The sequence below is a fragment of the Pinus tabuliformis genome, chromosome Q (assembly GCF_031772625.1).
Source record: "Pinus tabuliformis cultivar Carrire ecotype Pingquan chromosome Q, CPIR1, whole genome shotgun sequence".
Classification (NCBI taxonomy): domain Eukaryota; kingdom Viridiplantae; phylum Streptophyta; class Pinopsida; order Pinales; family Pinaceae; genus Pinus; species Pinus tabuliformis.
In genome coordinates this window covers 1,157,395,643-1,157,408,594 of record NC_142296.1, presented here as the reverse complement: position 1 = coordinate 1,157,408,594, position 12,952 = coordinate 1,157,395,643, and the positions used below count along the sequence as shown (strand labels likewise).

The window sequence follows — 12,952 nt, the reverse complement described above, 5'->3', positions numbered from 1 at the left end:
AAAAACAATCTTGCACGATGAAAGTCTTCTGCGAATGCAATGCTCTAGACACAAGATGTGGCTTACAAGGTCTGTCATACAACTGTAGGTAATGGAGCCACTTAGCCTTTGGATCACTATAGACTCTAGCAACTCCGCATTCCCTTGTTTGCACATGTTGAACTTCTAGAACTCATTCAACGCTATTTCCAAAATATACATTAACTAGAAAATTCTTTGTATTTGAATGAAACTGTGATTACTTGGAGTGTTGTGTCCGCTTGCTTTTGTTTCCTTCCTCGGATGTGGCAACATTGTTTGGCAAGTTCATCAGGTCCGCAAATTCAATCTCTAGCACAAGTACACATGCTACTCACTTGCCTTTGAATGATCACTTCATCATCGAATCGATTTTATCCCCCAGCAACGCCCATAGGATCAACAATGCATTTCCACACAGGACACCTATTCTAAAAAAAAATGGCCAAGGGTAAAAAAAAAAGAACATCAACCCCAGAAAAAGTCGTAGTCTAACCAGCTTACAAATTTGCCTTTGAAATCATAGAAATTCTGGCAATATTTTGATAAAAATCTGGCAGGGATTTTTGTCAATGCAGGTTATAGCGGTCAAATTACAAGATTTTGGGTGCCCCAGAAGTTTTTAATAGTGCTGAATCTATTTCCACCATCATAAAAAACATGATTCAAATAATACTGCTACTGTGAGATTTTTTGAATTATCCCAACAACTTTTAACTGTCCCGGCAATTCCTCCACCTTGACGATGCCAAAAAACAAAAAGCACCAAACTAGCATTTTTTTTGGGGCAAAATGTCGGTTGAAAAAATCACAAATATTTTTTGGGACATCACCGAAAACTTATTGGTTTTATTAGCACTGCCCAAGATTCACTTTTTTCTAATGTCTAGCCTCACATTGTTCACACTCTGTCTCTGCAACTCGAATTGAGTGAGAAGGACGAGCTCCTTCGCAAGTTATTCAGCTGAGTATATCAAGGGCTCAACATGTAAATAACAACGCTATTCCTCTTGTCACATATTCAACATCTAAAAATAATCTCTCATTAATAACAAATATTCATTATGTCCATAACACAACCATTTTTACAAAGCTGAACATTAATAGCTTACTCGTTTGACCACAAAGCTCTAATATTAAATGTTGGTATTATGAGCAGCTATACAAAATATTACACACATAAACTTGCAATAACAAAACTATACTCCAAAGATCACATTGTATTAATTTTGTAATATCCATTAAAATTATTTGACTAAATTTTTCAAAAAATTGCTTCAGAAAAATACACTGAATTTCTTTCCCAAAAACATAATAAAATTGCACAATTTCGCACAATAGAATTACCAGCACAAATGAAAATTGCAAATGTAAAACCCCATAATTCGCAACTTAAAATAAACACGAGAAGTAGCAGCAAAAATTCAGCCTTATTATATGAAATATGGATCTTGGAATTACATGCCAAATATGATTATGGGAGCCTATTAAACACCAATAAGATATATGTATGGTTGATAATGGTTTCTCCGACATTAATATATAAGTATGGTTGATTTGATTGACCTCTCCTCGTGGTCTCCACATTTAACCCCAGTGAATGGATCTAACTTGATCCCTCCTTTTTGAGTGGCTAGGATATATGATCTCAATACCTAATCCCCCTTGACTCGATCAACTAGGGTGGATTACTTACCACCAAAACTAACCTTTTTACTTACGGGTTCTCACCCAAACAAGCTCCAAAAGCTCAACTCAATAACAAAACATTCATCCAAATATGCATGCCTAAGGAGTGAGCTCTCATCTCCTTAATAGTCATGGATATCAAAATCCCATGGGGCTCTTTCTTCTTTTATTAAAGTGACTTATAATATATTTTTTCTTAGTCACCTTTTAATCAAATTAATTCCCAAATATTACATCATTACTTTTTACTCTGTAGTCTATGGGAATGACTAGGCTACTAAGTTAGTCTCTATTCCCCATGCTTGGCAAAAAGGACATAACACATTTACAATGATAATACACACACCCTCGATTACATAAATACAGTACATGACTTCTCTTAATATAAAATTGAGGTGCCCTTAACAAATTTCCAATATGGCTAATTGCTTCAACCATCTCCATAATAGCCTCTACAATATCTCCATGAATATATCTACAAATTTGTCAGTAGATTCTTGTGATCCCCATCCCTAACTTCTCTCATTGTCCTCATCTTTGGTCATCTGTAGACTTCTAGAATAAGTCTACTTTCATTATTAATAATTTCATCATATCATAAGTATGAATTGTTCTTTCACCTTCACTAGCAAAAAATGCTATTGGGATTAACACTTTGGCAAGAAAGTATATATTCAAGTTATAGTTGATCTCGTTGGTGAGGGTGCTTTCCTTTGGGAAATCCTCCTTATAAGGCCTTGTTCTTTGTTATCACACAATCTTGCTACTTAGAGCAAATCCTTCACAAGGTACAAAGATGAGTGAAACATGGAAGTGTTTCCACGGTCACCTAGACAGCTACTTCCCTCATTTTAGTGAAGGACAAGTCCAACACAAGGGAGACTTCCCTAATAGCACTTAGTGATTTTAAAGGAAAACAAGTCAAGTCTAAGGTCACCCATGTTATTAACTAAATTACCACCAACTAATTATAATATAAGAGCTATGGATTATAGGGTTACTGAAAGCAAATTTCATATTTAGGGTTTTCTCATTTTAGGGTTGTTTAGAGGGGCTTACTCAGTGATTGTCCAATGAAAAATTATGCCAAAACAGTCTAGATTTGAAATTACCAAAGGCTGTTATAAAACTCGCAATAAAGATAGACATATTACAACAATGAACAAGTTATAGCAGCAATAGATTTCAGCCACTTAAAAGATTGTAAATTTTAACTAAATTTAGGGCTAAAACAAGGATATCTAGGGTTTATTTAACTTGTCAATTCTGAAAATTTAGGAGCATATAACAGCCAAAAGACAACAAGATGTCCATCCCTAAAAAAGATACAATAAAAACTACTTAGGCCGATTTTCCAATAAATATGAATTTTAGGTCAAAATTGTGCAAGAAACCTTAATACATCTAGGCTTTTGATGGCTGAAAATTATGTATAAGCTGTTAAAACCCTATATTTATCCTAAAACAAAAGTAAAATTTGGAATTTTGAGTTTAGGATTGGCTAGATAAAAGAAGACTAGTGCCTACTAATTTTTTAGGGCATATGTAGTCAACTAAGGCTCCTTAGAATATGTAGGTGAAACTAAGGTGAAAATGAGGGTTGTCCACTATAAACCCTAACAATTCCACCTAGTGTCTCACAAGTTCTAAGATAATTCAAGGGGAAAATACTCCACTAGTAATGTTCCAAAAGCTTGGAAGAAGGATCTCGTTCAAGAAAGTAGAAAGAGAGTCCACCACTAACATTAGAGAAGCACAACTACACTTGTAACGATTCATAACAAAATACATAAATATTAAAAGAGATCACTTAAGAATTCATTTCATCCACAAAATCATTGATCCAAGAATATCCATAAAGTTGTAAAGCATCCACAAGGCATCATCCAAAAGACAACACTCTAGTTATCCATTCATAGCAAAATAGATGATAGAAGTAAACTAGCGTTCTCCACAGGTTCTTGCCACGAGTTACACTAGAGAGGTGCTTCTCTATTTATATGAAGAGATCTAGCAACACTCAATATAAAAATAATATTCTCCTAGATTTTAAACCCCTAAGAATATGAAATATAATTATCTCTTTACAAGTCATAGAGATATGGTCAAAAACACATAAAATATCCATTACACACGAATGCATAAGTCAAAATACCCCCAAGATGCACCTCAAATGCCAAATTGTCCTCCTCATAGGCATGCAAATCTCAAAATATTCCAGGTGTGGCAAGTGTGTGATCCCAAAAGTGGATGGCTCACTCAAAAGTGTTGGGAAAAATACTGAAGGGGGGGGGGGGGGTGAATCAGTGTTTTAAATTCAAAACTTTCAAATTTTATATTCTGAAAAATATACGTTATTGTTATTAAGGCAACTTGCGTATGTACGCAACTTCAGAGAAAGAAACCAACATATATTTAGTTTACTGATTGTTATGTATTCTATTAGACAATTATCTTCAATCAGTGCATCAGTAGATTAATTACTTTCAGTATGTAGTAAAGAACATAAATAAATCACAACAAACAAACATAGAACACTAGGATTTTAGATGGAAACCCAATGTGGGAGAAAACCACCGCTAATGTTGTCTCTGTCTTCTTTCTTATGATATAAAGAAAAATATTACATTTGTACTGATGCAGACTCTTGTCAGTACGCAGGCACCCACCTACAGAAGGCTACAATCTTCTCTTGTTTTCTAGCACCCAATGGAAGGGAGCTACAACCCTGTGAACTCGTTTACCGACTCCTACCGGAAGGGAGCTCTTGATCTGAAATTGGAGAACTTTTCCTTCCTAAAAACTTACCATCCTCTGACTCTTTGCAAGTAAACAAAATGGGTCTTATGTAAACAAGTTTTATGGTCTCTTCAAGGATGATGATTTAGTGTTCATATGAACTTTAAACAAGCAACATATCCACATGTAACTCATAAAGAAAATCAAGAAGAGAGACAAAACAAAATTTGATGATGGAGTTCACCCCTCTTAGGCTACATCTTCGGGCCTACTAACATAGCTAGATCGCTCCATAGATTTCAATGATAAAAGAGTACATGAAATGTGTTGAAAAAATGAGTGGCTTGTTTTCCCTTCAAGGAAACATTCTCTTACAAAGAACTCTCACTCTAAAAAGTATGACCACCTACAATCAGTCATAAAACAATTAACATGAAAGGGGTTCTCACATCAAGACCCTGTACTCCATCTGAAAATGAGCATAACATGTACAATAAATCCACATTGAAGTAATAAAAAGAGTTTTCCTCAAAACACATAATGAGAAAAGATAAAGGAGAGTTGCGCCATAGAAGTCACAGCTACTGAAGATAACATATGAAGGCTGGGAAACCCCTACAAGGTCCTCTCCACGCTCAAAGGCCTTCAAAATTGCTTCAAGCCATTGATTGTACTTGATACTAAAATACTCAAACCTGTAGAAATTCCTTCCAGAAGTGTTCCAATCAGTAAACAAAGGCTTCCATTGGATTCAAAAATGCCCAAAAACCCCTATCTAGGCTCTTCTTGGGCTCAAAAAGACCAAAAACGCATCAAGTTATGGCTCTCCCCAGTTTCTTTTGCTATTCGTCCTCCGAATTGGCTAAACTTGCAAATTGAGCAACAAATCTACCCTTTAAACCGTTCGGGAGGCGACAATTTCGGCTGTAATAGGTGCATTTTGTCGCCTAGTTTAATTGGCCAATAACCCCGTATGCGCAAAAACAGGACCACATGGGCGTCATAGGGCCGAGGGTTAGGCCAACGGTCCACCCCCGCTAGCATTGGAACCTTTCCCGTCGAACTAGTGGTCGCATGCAGGTGATGTGGTTGGGGGCTAGGGCTAATCGCCCGCCCCCGTCATACTAGTTCCCGAATCTCAGCTGGTGGTTACGCGCTGGTATCGTGACCTGGGGCTAGGCCTCTAGCTTCGCCTGCATCACACTAGTCCTTTACCTTTATGCCTTGGTCATATGGGTGGCAATGGGATCCAAGGCTAAGGCTTACAACTTCACCCCCTCAGCCAAATGCCTAAACTCCTTCGCTTTCGGTCCTGTGGGGGTGATATGACCGAGAGCTGGGGCTGGTTTTAATGTTCCTAATAGAGATTTTACTGTGATAACCAAAGACATGCAATAAATATAACACAAAAAAATTCAGTAAACTCCAATAAGATAGAAAATGCTCCTAAAACACCAAAATGGGCAATTTTATTTATATTCAGCTACTAGAGTACAACAGGAAATAGAAAGAGTGCACCTGGGCTTGCACAAGGCAAGCTACAAGCCTCAGGAAATCAATATGTCAATGCCCAACTGCTGTAGAAACTCGTCCTTAAGAATTCTGCGCTAGCCTAGTTTTTCTGCGTTTTTGGCTGTTTTGAGACCCTGATCTAACCCCTCAAATCTGCCCAGAAAATTTTGTAAAATTAGAATTGGAATCCTTGCCAAAAAACTAGAAAAACCCAGAAGGGTTTGCTTTGGTTTTCATCTTCAAAATTCGGCCCCAAATAGCTTGGCCCTTCTCCACAACAAAAAAATTATCATATATAGTAGAGAATGATGTCTGTTGCTCCCAAAATACCAGGAAACTCCCCACAATGATCCTCCAACCAAAATCTGAGCAACTGAACTCCTCAATCCTTTGCCCAAGACTCCACTCACTTGAGCCCCACAAGCGACTGCACAGCCTGTAGGTGATGACACAGTCTCTACACCCAAAAATTTCGTACCATGTGAGGGAAACTCTCTCCACCTACAAATCCTCCTCCTTTACTTGGAATTTGGCCAAGAAACACCCCAGCAACAATACAATCTCTAGCTTCGGAACCAATCTCCCTCTATGATTGTGTGGCTCTTCCTTCTACGTCCCATCCGAACCAGAATGGCATAGTGCTGTGTGATGCCTCTTTCCCAGCCTCCAAATAAGATAGAAATCCTTCCTAGGGTGGCACTCAAGGTCCACCATAGAGAAGGTTGAGCTTAATTCCTTGGGAAGCTCTTGTGCTAAGCAACACTTGTAACTCAACTAAAAAGCTAGAGTAACAATGGATAATCAAATGTGAAAAAACCCCAAATGATGCTTCTCTCCACTTATTTATACCTGTTGGCCCTTGGTCTCATGTGGGTCCTGTTACCCACCACTTTGTGGGTGATATCCCCAGGAGAAATTTTTCTCCATGATGAGCCTCGGTCGGCAACCAACAGCCCCTTGATGCCTCCTACTAGCTCGTTGTGCCATTTCTCTGCCACCTGAGCCAACCATGTGGTCCTTCACCCACCTGTATTGATCGTACGTTTGAAGGTGGGCCTCTCAAATCTAAAGGTATGTCTTGTCATTTGGTAATTGAGTATTGGGTTTACTTATCATGGATACTTCTAAGTATGGATTGATGGGGGCATTTGGCAAAAAGAGTGGGCTTAGTTTGTGCTCTTGTCCCCTTGATCTCTTTTGGTTGTTACCCTTGGATCTTAGCACCATGTGCTCTCCTTTATTGACAATTTGGTTCTAGGGTGGTACTACTTGGGAAACCCTGATTTTGGGAGTGTGGTCCCGCTCCTTTACCCGCACATACTACTCCCTTTCCACTCACTGTACCCGCATTCATCATTGCTCCCACTTGGGTCCACATTCCCATTCTGGGTCCACATAGGGCTAGCCTCCCTATCCCTTTTCCCCCACCTTGGGTCAGGCCTAGAATGATGCCTTCGAGGTTGAAGCAACTCAAAAAGGAAGAAAATGCATAATTGGCCACATTTAATAGGAAATTGTACCATAAAATGAAAAAGATGGTTGGGACAAAAATAATTGGCACGTGGGAAAAAGCCAACACATAATCTCTACCCCATCCACGGCCATCACCCTGGTTCCATAGGCCCTAGATGAGCCTCCTTTATCATTCAAGAACCCATGATTGTCCCAACCCCTGGAGGGAAATGAATCGCCCTACCTCAAAAGGGGTAATCACTGCTATATTATACAGATCATGCTCTTGTCCTTTGAGATCCAAGCAGTTAACTAAAGAAAATTTCATAAAAGGCATATAAAGAAGGTTGGAAAAATCAAGGTCGGGGCACCTCATGTACCATGGCTGCTCCCTCCTATACATTATATACCCAGGCGTGGGCTTTCCCTTATCTAGCTACCCCTATGCCCCATTATGTGGCCCAGGGCTACCCCTCTCATTCCCTATTCCATCTCACCTATTTGTCACTTGCCACCCCCATTAGAAGGGCGTACCTTGGACATACTATCCCTTTTAAGGGTCGAAACCACCTAATAAGGTACTAGGTTAACCCCCTTTGGAGCTTGGAGACACTAGCACATGCCAAAGCCCACTACGCAAGGGAATGCCATTATGAAGTGCCCACTTTGTTATCCATGGTTTGTAAACTCTTTTACCCGACTATTCTAATGATTGACTGTACTGGAAGCCTAGGGGACGCATTGGATCTTATGCAGGATTGCAGGTGGTTTCCATTTGGGTTTAGATTTCCTATATGGGATCCTGACCCCCAGAGGTCCACATTGGCACATGTAGGGTGTGCATAGAGAGCCATGGGCCTCCACAACAATAGAAAACACTCCACAACTCTTCATGGATGCTCAAAGACTACTAGCGATCCACTTTTGGTACGATGGTGACATGATTGGTACACTATTCCCAGTAGGCACCTAGACGAGCCCCACATTCTTGGCAAGTGTCCCATCACTTGTACGATGTCATGGCGGCATTCATTCCACCACTTGAACCATTGCAGAGGATCTACAGACATCTCCAGTTCATATGGAGGCCCATGGGGTTATTGATGTGCCCTCAGACCCACTGAGAGCAACACAAGTCTACTATTTGGAGAACAAGGGGCCACCCCCTTGTCCATCATATTTCGAGGAATTTATTCCTCAATATGGCACTTCAGGCTGTTATTGAACCTTTGGAGGGCCCTACGACATGCATACATCATTATTTGGCCCCTTATGAGGCTTGTTTTCACATTATGAGCTAGTATGGTGGGCTTGTCACCATTAGGAGTTATTATTTGCACATTATTTTATCTTTAGGGGGCCATAAGCTAATTCAAATTCCTTAGGAGGCTATGTATTGACGTTGGATACATTCATTTTTATCATCACTTGACTTGGGATCTCTCTAGTCTTAGAGAATTTTCGCACTTTTTCCTTGGAGGATATTTTTTTGAGATGGATGAATTTTGATGTATGGATTTGGGCTATTTCTCGTCTTGGAGCTTTGTTATGAAAACGAATTCCTGGTTGGATATGCTCTATAACATTGTAAGCAATTCTTGTTGTTATTATTCTTGTTGTTGCATAGTGCTAAAATTAGGGCTAGTCGCTGCATTATTGAAATGTGGAAATGAGCATGTTTTAGCTATTTAAATGTGTGGGCTAATGTTATATGAATGAAATGTCCTAGAGATTATTTATCTCAAGAAGCTTGCATCATTTTCTTTACTGTATAAATGCTTGAAGATCACTTTTCTTTTCTTACTATCTACATTGGATGAAGTTGACTTTCTGGGCCTCCTTGATCAAGAATCCAAGTTCTTACTCATTACCATCCTTGACTCCATATCCCCAAGTGAATTAGGCACTGGTTCCATAAAAAGGGTGATCATATTAACCTTATTTTCACCATTTTTCCCCTTTTTCCCGAGTCTATCCCCAATGGGCCACTTAGCGCATCAATTTCCTGGCAATTGGCCTAGGAAAAATTTTGATCTTCTCTAGGCTACTGTGCTGGTGGGTCCCCTCCCTCTCCTCCAAATTTGAGGCCATTCTGACGGTGGAATCTCCGGGAATCTCAAGCCCTAGCTCTAGGACCGAATTTTGCCTAGGCATCCCCAAGGCTAGACACTAATAGGATCAATTCAACCTTTTGAAGTAAATATTCTTGTTTGGTCCTTTCCCCTCACCTTGTCCAGGATAGGAACATCATTGGTTGTTACATTCCATCCCCGAACCTGGGTTGGGTCCACTTGGCCCCGTGTGGTCCCACTTCTCAATAAAGACTATTTGTCAAAGACCATTTGGGAGTCCAAGTTTCCAAGGATTATAGGGATTGATAAACTCCTTTATAAGCTTATTCTTTCTCCCTCAACCCTCCAATCCTCACCCCTTACCCCTGGTGGACTAAGACCCTTGCTTAAAGAGCAAGGAAGTTCCATTTTTCATTCCATCCTTGGGAAAGGGTTTTCAGGGTCACTTCTCACCTATCCATTGACATCTACTTTACAAAGTGATCCCTACACTACCGGGACTCCTCCCATCGGTGAAAGTTCATAAAGAGCAGGGAGACTTAGCTATGGTGACAGTGGGCTAAGCCTCCACCGTTGCCCTTGACCTAGAATTTGCCCTCTTAGCAACCCCCCTTTAGGTCCCCTAATGGTTTGAGTGGTAACAGGTCCCTCTTATGATTTTCGACCTCCCTTAGGAAATTCAATTTCTCTACTAAGTGGTGCATATTATTTGTGGGTGGGTGGCCCCCACATTCCACTAAAAATCTCTTCGACCCACTTTTCTAAGTCTTGCCTCCAAAATTTGCCTTTAGACCAAAAATGACAAAATTTACAAATTTGGGTTCTCTTGCCTTGGAAAATATTTAGGAAGGGACATTACAGTCCTCCCCTCCCGGATGTTACTTGTCCGCAATCAATTGAAAAGCTAGATGTTGTAAGATTTGTTCACTTCCCCATGTAGCATCCTCTTCCGACAAATCCTTCCACTTGACCAAATGTTCTCTGATTACCCGGTTCCTCAATCTCCTCTCCCAGGTCTCCAATATGGACTCTAGTATCAAAACTAAATACCCCTCATCATCCAAGGGTGGCAACTCATTGGCTGCTGTAACCTGCTGCCTCAATGCCTTTTTCAGGCATGAGACATGGAACACGTTGTGGATCCGACTCTCTGAAGGTAGCTCCAACTCATAAGCCAACTCTCCGACTCTCCTGGTCACCTTATACGGTCCATAAAATCGTGGTCAAAGTTTTTTTGCCCCCTTCTGCTTCAGTGAAGACTGTCTATAGGGTTGCAAAAGTAGGTAGACCATGTCCCCTACCTCAAACTACCTCTCCCCCTATGCTTATCAGCATACATTTTTTGCTGCTTTTGAGCCACTTACAAGTTGTTCTTGAGAGCTCGAAGGATCTCCTGACTCTCTTCAAGCAAATCATTTTCCCCCGGGGCCTTGCTATCTCCAAACATCATATCAGAAAAAGAAAGTACATTGTATCCATAAAGTGCTCGAAAAGGAGACATACCAATCGACATGTGATAAGTGATGTTGTAGCAGAACTCTCCTAGATGAAGCCACTTCATCCACAGTCTCTGCTGCCCCGTCATGTAGTTGTGTAGGTACCCTTCCAACCACTTGTTCACGATCTCGGTCTGCCCATCATTTTGTGGGTGATAGCTAGTGTTTGGCATAAGATCTGTCCCCACCAATCGAAACAACTCCTGCCAGAAAGCCCCCATAAATCTGTTGTCCCTGTCACTAAAAATGGTCCTAGGAAGACCATGTAATTGAAAGACCTCTCAGAAGAACAACTCAACCACCTAGGAAGATAAAGATCTCGATGAGATGGCGAAGAAATGGGTGAACTTGTTCAACCTGTCGACCACAAAATAAATACAATCTCGCCCCTGTGCAACTGGAAGCCCCGTGATAAAATCCATGGACACGCTCTCCCAATTCCTCTCCGGAATGGGAAGCGGCTATAATAAACCTGCAGGATGTGAAAGCTCTACCTTGTTCCTTTGACAGTTTACGCACTCCCGCATGTGCCTCAACACGTCTCCCTTTTAGCCCCCGCCATGAGAATATCTCCCTAATGGCACAATATGTCTTGAGGAACCGAGGGTGTCCTGCTAGAGGGGAATCATGGGACGCATACATAATCCTTTGCTTGAACTGTGATCCGGGTACCAAGTATATCCCATCCTTGTAGTAGATCACATCATCCATCACCCAAAATCGGTCATCCCTTTGAGTGCCATCCAGAATCTTGCAAACCTGCCTGTCTTTGGAATACTCAACCAAAAATTGAGCCTTCCAATCATGAGTAATGTCCATCAAGGATAATACTGCGGGTCTCCGGGAGAGTGCATGTGCCACCACATTGTGCTTCCCCTTGACGTACTCAATCTCGAAGTCATAGGCCTAGATCTTGTTCACCCATTTATGTTGCCACTCCTTCAATGACTGTTGCTCCAGGAAAAATCTAAGACTGTTGTGGTCAGTCTTCAGTTTGAAATGGTTGCCCACCAGATACTGTTTGAACTTGGCCAGTGCTTGCATCACAGCCAAGATCTCTTTTTCATACACAGAGTACAACCACTTGTGGGCTAGAAATTTCCTGCTCTTAAATGCGATAGGAAGGCCCCCCTGCGTCGAAACGGCCCCAACTCCCTCCCCGGAAGCGTCACACTCTAGCACAAATGGCCTTGTGAAGTCTAGCAAAGCCAAAACATGACAACTCCTCATCACCTTCTTGAGGTGCTCAAAGGCCTCCTGTGCCACCTGCGTCTACTCAAAATCCCCCCCTTTTGTCAAATCGATGAGGGGTGTTGCAAGCTGTGAGAATCCCCTCATGAATCTCCTGTAGTATATGCAAATTCCTAGGGACCCTCTCAAATCCGTCACATTCCTGGGTGTGGGCCAATCCAAGATGGCCCTGATCTTCTCCTGGTGTACCTTCACTCCGTCCTCCCCAATCACATGCCCCAGGTACAACATCTCTGTTAGTCCAAATTCACATTTGAACATCTTTACATATAGCTACTTCTCCTCAAGTATGCGAAGCACTACCTCCAAATGTTGAAGGTGCTCCTCCCAAGTTCGGCTATAAATGAGTATGTTGTCAAAGAAAACAAGGACGAAGCGCCTCAACTTCCCATGAAACACGTGGTTCATACATGACTAAAATGTAGCTGGGGCATTGGTTAGCCCAAAGGGCATCACCAAGAACTCAAATGTCCATAGTGGCAGCGAAAGGTAGTCTTAGGGATGTCCTGCTCCCTCACCTGGATCTGATGATACCCCAAGCGCAGATCTATCTTAGAGAAGTATTTCGCTCCTCTAAGCTCATCCATCAACTTGTCAATGCGCAGAATGGGGTATCAGTTCTTCAGTGTCTTCTTATTGAGGGCCCAGTGGTTAATGCACATGTGTAGTGTCCCATCCTTCTTCTTCACCAACACCACGGAAAAAGTGAAGGGCCTCGAACTA

The 12,952-nt window shown here is 41.2% G+C and overlaps 1 protein-coding gene across 1 annotated transcript; it reads right to left on the bottom strand.

Moving 5' to 3' along the window:
- Positions 1–10,360: 10,360 nt before the first annotated feature.
- On the bottom strand, positions 10,361–11,797 carry LOC149223753 (uncharacterized). Its single transcript, XM_089387989.1, has 3 exons — positions 11,336–11,797; positions 10,847–11,181; positions 10,361–10,673 (listed from the first exon to the last, which is right to left on the bottom strand). The coding sequence occupies exons 1-3, from the start codon at positions 11,795–11,797 to the stop codon at positions 10,361–10,363; spliced, it is 1,110 nt and encodes a 369-aa protein (XP_089244115.1).
- Positions 11,798–12,952: the final 1,155 nt, after the last annotated feature.

Bases quoted from the DNA above. Each gene is read 5' to 3' on its own strand.
- LOC149223753 (XM_089387989.1), bottom strand. From the start codon at position 11,797: ATGGACATTACTCATGATTGGAAGGCTCAATTTTTGGTTGAGTATTCC. The intron at 11,182-11,335 runs GTTGAACAAGTT...GCTTTCTGGCAG, and splicing joins ATTTATTTTGTGGTCGACAG to GAGTTGTTTCGATTGGTGGG. The intron at 10,674-10,846 runs GTAAGTGGCTCA...TAAGGTGACCAG, and splicing joins CGAGCTCTCAAGAACAACTT to GAGAGTCGGAGAGTTGGCTT.